This window comes from Triticum aestivum, chromosome 7D (assembly GCF_018294505.1).
Source record: "Triticum aestivum cultivar Chinese Spring chromosome 7D, IWGSC CS RefSeq v2.1, whole genome shotgun sequence".
Lineage (NCBI taxonomy): Eukaryota > Viridiplantae > Streptophyta > Magnoliopsida > Poales > Poaceae > Triticum > Triticum aestivum.
In genome coordinates this window covers 268,858,930-268,866,868 of record NC_057814.1, presented here as the reverse complement: position 1 = coordinate 268,866,868, position 7,939 = coordinate 268,858,930, and the positions used below count along the sequence as shown (strand labels likewise).

At 46.4% G+C, this 7,939-nt stretch overlaps 1 protein-coding gene across 1 annotated transcript; it reads left to right on the top strand.

Moving 5' to 3' along the window:
- The first annotated feature begins 1,026 nt into the window (after positions 1-1,026).
- On the top strand, positions 1,027-4,431 carry LOC123164546 (cytochrome c1-2, heme protein, mitochondrial). The gene is made up of 8 exons (XM_044582066.1): positions 1,027-1,192; positions 1,884-1,951; positions 2,337-2,539; positions 2,726-3,005; positions 3,094-3,165; positions 3,663-3,779; positions 3,867-3,932; positions 4,028-4,431. Exons 2-8 carry the CDS (start codon positions 1,892-1,894, stop codon positions 4,142-4,144), a joined length of 915 nt encoding a protein of 304 aa, XP_044438001.1. The 5' UTR covers positions 1,027-1,192; positions 1,884-1,891; the 3' UTR covers positions 4,145-4,431.
- Positions 4,432-7,939: the final 3,508 nt, after the last annotated feature.

The window sequence follows — 7,939 nt, the reverse complement described above, 5'->3', positions numbered from 1 at the left end:
TTTGTACAAAGGGATATTTTTTTAATTTTTTAATGTAATCAAGGTTCACAAAGTTTTCATGGGCATGAACAAAGTTCAAGGCTAGCTCCCACATTAACAATGCTCGTCTCTCTCACTTTCACTTTTCTTTTTGAAAAAGTTTTAGATTCTCCTCTATACTTTTTGTTTTTAAACTTTATAAAAGCACACAACAGACTAAAATGACTCTCTAAAACTTTCGGGTTGTCTCCCTGGCAGCGTTTTCTTTAAAGCCATTAAGTTGAGGGGGTGGTGGCGGTTATGGTGGTGATCGTGGTGGCCGAGGTGGTGGTGTTGATTTATTTTGATGGCCGAGGGGGTGATGGCGGTGATGTAGTGGCCGAGGTGGTGTTGATGGTGGCCGAGAGGATGGTGGCGTTAATTTCTTCGCCGACGAACTCGTTTGAGTGGTGGTGACCGAGGGGACGGTGGTGCATGCCATTGGTTGGCTCAATCCACAACATATACATATTATGTTTGTGGTGATTTTGGATCAATCATTGTGTTTGAAGCGATGTGTTTTGGGAACTTTGCATGTTTTAATTTAAAAACTCGATGATGAAACTTCATGTTATGTACATGTTTTAATTTGAATGTTTTTAAAATATATATTGTATAGTGCTTGAAGTTCATGTAGCTATGACCCCAAATCTATCTATAGAAGATCGGCTAGGTGCGTCGTTGGTGAAGTAAAAATTTACTCCCTCCGTCCGAAAATATTTATCACCAGAATGAATAAAAAGGAATGTATTTAGATGTATTTTAGTTTTAGATACATCTTTTTTTGTCCATTTTAATGACATGTATTTTCGGACGGAGGGAGTACTTGGCTAACTTTACTCCGCCCGGTAGCGTTAGAAATGCCCCTTTTCGCTCTTTTCAACACACAATGTGCGGGACCGATCCGCGACCTCAGGCCTTTGGGCCGGGACGGCACGGCCCGCCCAGATGGCCAGGTTCGGCTCAACCTGACTACCCGAGGCAAACGGCCCATACGAGATCCTCGGGGCCCGCGTGTCAGCGTCATGCCCCCCAAAGCCTCCTCACTCTCATCGCGTCCCTCACATCGCCACAAAGCCTGCGCCTCCATCCACCTCCCTCCCACACGCTCCCCACCCCCCGCGCCGCCGCTCGTCGGAGCCCCGCCTCGCCGTGTCAAGCCCGCTACCAATCGGTAACTGTGCTATGCCCTTCACTGCTTTCTACCCGTCCCTCCCGTTTCAGCAATATATTAGCCCGATCTGGTGATCTGCTCCGGTCGTCGCGCGGTTGCGCACGGGCGATCCGGTCAACGTCTCGGGGGTGAGTGGTAATCGAGCGCGTAGATAGATCGCGGCGTTTCCTCTGCGAATCTGATACATTCGGGCTGTCGCGCCGTAGTCGTACCGTTACCAATAGCGCGTCTCGGTTTAGATCTCCCAGGGGATTGGTGTTACTGCTTGCGAACTGTAGATATGGAATTGGCACCCGCCACACTTCGGTGAATCTGATCCATTTAGGGTCGTTACAGTCCTGTTTTCCCCCCGTTCATTTCGTGTGGAGATCATCATACTTTACTGCCAAGCCTGGTCCAGTGTATGATCTAATATCTGTTGAGATTTGTTAGTTTCTAATCTGAAGTAACTGCCCAGAATTTTATTTCGAGATTTGGGCTTGACGTTGCAACATATCCTTGTGATTATTGGGTTTGTACTTTGTGCCACGATTTTCTTCCAATCCTCTCCAATATGATGGCTTGGATAATGTAAATGCAATCACAATTATTCAATTTATCGCTGGCAAGTTTGCATCTATTGTCTGTTGCTTTTGTGATATCACACGAGTCCAACTTGTTTCTATAACACAGCTTGTAATCTTTGACGCAGAGCCCTGAATGGCTGCCGGCAGGGGCATTAACCAGCTTCTGAGGAAAACTCTTCAGAGCCAGTCTTCTGTAAGTGCTTTCTCAGAACTCCCGCTTTGGTATGCATTCTATTGGAAAACTAGTCCAGTATCTAGCCCCGTTATTGTTTGTTTTATTAGTTTCCACGGTTGTACTGAAGTTATCACATTACTGTTCCATATGCTGGGAATAAATCCTTGGCATGCTTAGTCTGTATTTTGTTTTTTTCTGTAGAGAAACCAGTTATTGCTCAAATGCTGCATGTTTTTTTTGGGTGAGGGTTAAACGTTTGGCAGGATTACCTTTTCGTGTAAAGTAGAATGGATAGTTCTCAATGCCGGACTTTCGGTTGGGTCAAGCCATCATCTAGTTAATACTTAATACTACTATTTACGCGCTACGACTGCTCGTTCTAACATTATAATATTTTTTCCAGGGCTCATCTCTGCTTTCTTCATTTCGGGGAAAGCATGAAGAGTCCTCTGCTGGACTGAGAGCATTGGCTCTTCTTGGAGTTGGTGCTTCTGGTCTTTTAAGTTTTGGTACGATAGCATCTGCAGATGAAGCTGAGCACGGTTTGGCGGCTGCAGAGTACCCCTGGCCGCATGCTGGCATCCTTAGCTCATATGATCATGCATCGTAAGTCGCCCATTTGTGCTTCTTTTATTTTGTAGATGTAGCTATGTGTTTAGTGTGTCACATTAAGATTAATATTATGAACAAAATATCGGCTGTCCTAATGTATTTTCCCAGTAAGATAGTGAAAAAAAGTTGGGGCATTCATTTTGAACTGTAACGCCTTATACAAATAAAATCTATGAGCAGAATCCGCCGTGGACATCAAGTTTACCAGCAAGTGTGTGCATCTTGTCACTCCATGTCATTGATTTCATACCGTGATTTGGTTGGGGTGGCCTATACTGAGGAGGAAACTAAGGCAATGGCTGCTGAAATTGAAGTGGTTGATGGTCCTAATGATGAGGGTGAAATGTTCACACGTCCTGGCAAGCTGAGTGATCGCTTCCCGCAGCCTTATCCAAATGAACAAGCAGCCCGATTTGCAAATGGTGGGGCATATCCCCCAGATCTCAGCCTTATCACGAAGGTAACAATTGCCCATCTCTTTGCATTGCAGTGGTGTAATCTTTCATCCCAAACTTTTAACTTACTGTGTTTGATTCATATGAGCTCAGGCAAGGCACGATGGCCAGAACTACGTGTTTGCTCTTCTTACTGGTTACCATGACCCACCTGCTGGTGTTCAGGTAAGCCTCCTGTATGCCTTTTGGCTCCATCGTGTAGCTTAGGTTTGTACTTTCTTTCTGTATTCTCTCTCAGTACCTGCATTAATAAGTTGCTAAGGCACATGGTATGCAATCATATGGATACATTTCACACCAACACACGAATACATTCCACAATTAGGATTTTTGGCTAGCCTGAGAAGACATAACACACGAATACATTCCACAATTAGGATTTTTGGCTAGCCTGAGAAGACTTATTTACCTTCCCTGCCAATGTTTATTGTTTCTGCTGAATATTCTATGATGGTTGCAGTACTTTATACACTTACTGAAAAAGCTTCTTTTATTTATCATCTAGCAAGAGGCTGCTAACTATAATAATTGTTGTAAACCTGTAAATTTTCGTACTGTTTACTCCTTTTTTTGTAATTTCTCCTCTGTTGTAATAGTTAGCAACAGGCTGCTAATAGACTCTTTTGGCATTAGTAAACTTATTCTGACTGATTAAATTGTAGATTCGTGAGGGTCTGCATTACAATCCCTACTTCCCTGGTGGTGCCATAGCCATGCCTAAGATGCTTATGGATGGAGCTATTGAGTATGAAGATGGTACTCCTGCAACTGAAGCTCAGGCATGTTGTTTAAACCTTTGTTGAGCCCTTAATGCGTAAATTGTTGTCTTATTGTGCTAACACCGAAGCATTAAATTTCTATCGCAGATGGGCAAGGATGTTGTGTCATTCTTGTCGTGGGCTGCTGAGCCTGAAATGGAAGAGAGGAAACTGGTAACTACCTGACATTTCACTCATGTAAAAGTTACAAACCCTTTTAGTTGTCCATTTCTGATGTGCCTAATACCTACATCATTTTTTTCTTCTAGATGGGTGTCAAATGGATCTTCCTACTGTCACTTGCTCTTCTCCAAGCCGCATACTACCGTCGCATGAGGTGGTCCGTCCTCAAGTCCCGCAAGCTGGTCCTGGACGTCGTCAACTGATGACCATTGTTTCTTCTTTTTATTGCAACGTTGAGGCTTTAAGCAGAAGCGATCGAAATAATGACTTCCGTTGTATATTTTTGCTACTGGGGTTGTCTCCCATCATACCTTGGGTACAATCTCTTTTGTTTTCTTCCTCTGCTGCAAAAGCATTTCTCCAAGGAGCAGTTATTTTCAAATATTTTTTGCCAGTTGATACCTGATGGTACCAACATACTTCTTACAGAAGAGTTGATGAAGTTCATAAATGCTTTATATTGTGGAACGCAGCATCATGCGGTTGTCTATTGTCTTGCCCATCCGTCCAGACATGGTGATTTGCATGTGATCACATTACACTCTTTACAACATTGTCGTGTCAGAACTATGTAGTGATAATCTGAGGGGACGTGAATTTTTGGGACATGAGTACTCTTTAAATTCGTAAATTTGTATGCATGCTACTTTGTCTGGTAGAGCATGTACAGAGATTGGTAAGACAATCTTATCTTAATCTTGGGACGTGCTGTAGAGATGATAAAAAAGATGATGTACAATAGGTGGTCTCTTAATCTTATATCTAATTCCTAAAAATATGGTGAGAGAATTGTTGCTAAGAGATCATCTCTTATAATTAAGAGAAGGCCAAGAGGATGCAAAACACGTGTTGTTTATGTGTTGTGTCAGAAGGCAAAAGAGGTTAAGAAAGCTTGTACTGTTGATTGTGTGGGAGAGGCAGTCCTTCAATTATTACTCCACATGCGAGATCAAGAACTATCTATAATGGGCTTTCAGAATGCACGTGAACTGATCATTATAGGGCGTGTTTGGTTAGTTTCTTCACCGGGCCTAGCCAGGAGAGCAAAAACGAGCCACACTAAGCAGGGTCTGGGTAAGGAAAAACAGGGTAAAAAATTGAGATGACCAGTTGATTGGTTGCCTGCATTAGGGATCTTGTCATTGAGATGCATTTTTCATTCGGCGTTTGGTTGCATACATGCATATGATTAGGAATTAACAACAAGGCTTAACACCCACCAGGTTTGGCATCTCATTTCGTCGAACACGTCGAGTGCGCCGGAGCTTCCTCTGCCCATCATGTCCTTAACCGGTGATGACGCTCAACTACCTCGAGAACCCCCTCGGTTGAGCGGGATGCGCTAGCCGGCGCGGCTCCGCACTCTCCTCGAGCCACGTCGAGGCCGCCGCGGCCGTGCTCCTCACCTCGCTGGCCTTCCTCCCGCGCGCCGCGCAGCGCTGGTTCTGGCCGTGGAAGCTGCTGCTCTGCTTGGAATCCCCTGACCGCGCCACGGACGTCGCAGCGGCCGCGGAGCTCGGCCTCGTCGACGCCAACCGCGCCGAGGAGATCGCGGACACGGTCATGGCGCTCTTGGTTCATGACGAACATGTTCACAAGCCGCTGCATCTCCGGCGACTCGAACAACGTCTGGTCCGAGCTCAGCAGGCCCCTCCGCTGCTGCAGCTCCTTGAAGTAGACGCCGTCGAACGTCGTGCTCGTCCGGTCGAAGTCGCCGTCGCCGAGTCCCTGCCATTGCTGCACGTGGCCACCAGCGACGACGCGAATCCGGCGTCCAGCGTGGCCGCCTCGAACTTGAGGCGGGGCGTGAACGACGGGCAGTGCGCCACGCCCAGGGTGTGTCTGCCGGAGAGCGCCACCATGTCCTGCACGTTGAAGCCGTGGGTGCCGAAGAGGCTGATGAGCGCCGAGGCGTTCAGGAACGGCGATCGGCCGATGCGGCTGCGGCTCTGCAGCCACCTCGTACTACCCGTGACCCCGACGACTCCCTGCAGTCTGGCCGCTCCCGGCCCTCGCGGCCGAGGCCGACGGCGGCGGCGGGAGCAAGGTGAGCCTCGTACTGTGTCTCCTCTGCCTGTCCGTCCTCCTTGCTCGCGCCTAATCAGGTCGCATCCACTTGGCCGCACAAGCACGCCGGTCATGGCATCAAGGGCACCGCCGTGGACTGGCGGGATGCGCCCTAGCGCCGGCGCCCCATGCAGCACAAGGCGAGCCAGGCGTCCTCGCAGCGCCGACGAGATCCAGAGGGAGGAGAAAGGGAAGAGTGGGTTGACCCAGAAAGAGGAAAGGGAAGAGTGATGAAGTCTAAACACATCTCCAGCGAGCCATCGAGAGCATCGCTCGGGTCTGGCTCCTGAGAAACTGCCCATTCGTCCGTTTCCATTGAGCCAGGCGCAGGGGTGCTTTAAGAACCGTGCTATGCAGGCCCAACAGTATATGCGTGCAATCAAACGGCCCACCTTTAAAAAGATGCTGCATCGCGCGGGATTGGTTGGGCTCTATGCAGACAACCAAACTCGCCCATAACCGCTTGGTATTTATGGTTTGATAGACGCAAGCTGGTTCATGAGGGAAATTTCAAGAGGTGTCTCAAACCTCGATGGAAATTCGTACTATAACGGCAAACTATGTAAATGCCCATTCCCCTAATGCAACTAGGAGAAATGGAGGATGGAGTTGACCTTCTATGGGGTTTCTTAAGCTAAATGTGGATACTTCCTTTGATCATAATCTGCTTAGGGGTGCAGTTGATGCTGTACTCAAGGATGACAAAGGAAAATTCATTGTTGGCCGAAATTCGAAGATTGATCGGTGTGTTGATGTACTGACAAAGAAAGTGTTGGCGCTTAGGTTTGGCTTATTGTTGGCACAAAAGATAGGCTGCAATCGTCTCGTTATTAACTCTGTTAACATGGAAATCATTAATATAATGAAGAACGGTGGACATTCTGCGGAGTGGCAGCAATAGTTTTTGATGATTGCTACTTTATGGCTTGTGAACTTGCTAGGTTAGCGAAATGTTTCGTGACAAGGGATTGATTCGAGGAGCTTATAAAAAATAATGTACCTGTTCTTATAGACGATGTAACCATTGTTTCTAATTAATAAAGTTGTTGCTGTTGTCTTTAAAAATAAAATAAAAAGAGAGAAGCAAAGTCATTCCGTTGGTTTCTGTTTCCTCCGCTTAAGCATTAAGATTAAGATATCACCATTGTACATGCCCATGCATTCGCATATCTGTTGAATTTAAATAGCTACTAGATGGCTTGATGACCTACATGTCATTTAGAATTTTTTTCTTGTTATTGAAAGCTGAATAAAACTGTTGCTTATTGATGATTTGGCGCGGCATACAAGAGTATATAAGAGGGTACAAACCGACTTGGGGTAGGGGTATAAAACTGACTTGGACTAGAAGTCGTATACCATAATGACTACTCTAACATCCCCCCGCAGTATCAACGGCAGGCTCGACGACGTTGAGACTGAAACAGATATCTTGAAACGGCTTAGTAGGCAGTGCCTTGGTGAAAATGTCAGCAAACTGAGCCGTAGAGGGAACATGAAGCACCCGAACTTGACCAAGAGCAACCTTTTCACGAACAAAATGAATATCAATCTCAATATGCTTTGTGCGTCGGTGTTGAACTGGATTGCTGGTCATGTAGACTGCTGATATGTTGTCACAGTAGACAATAGTGGCCTGCTCAATAGGCCTGTGTAGCTCGGAGAGTAACTGCCGAATCCAGATTGTATCTGCAACGGCATGTGCCACAGCGCGATACTCAGCCTCGGCCGACGAACGTGAGACTGTAACCTGTCTTTTCGAAGACCAAGAAATCAAATTGTTACCAAGAAAAACACAAAAACCGGAAGTGGACCTTCGAGTGTCAGGACAACCAGCCCAGTCTGCATCAGAGTATGCGGTAAGCGAGTTTGGAGAAGAATTATTGAGGTGGAGACCATGATTGAGAGTTCCTTTTAAATACCGAAGAATG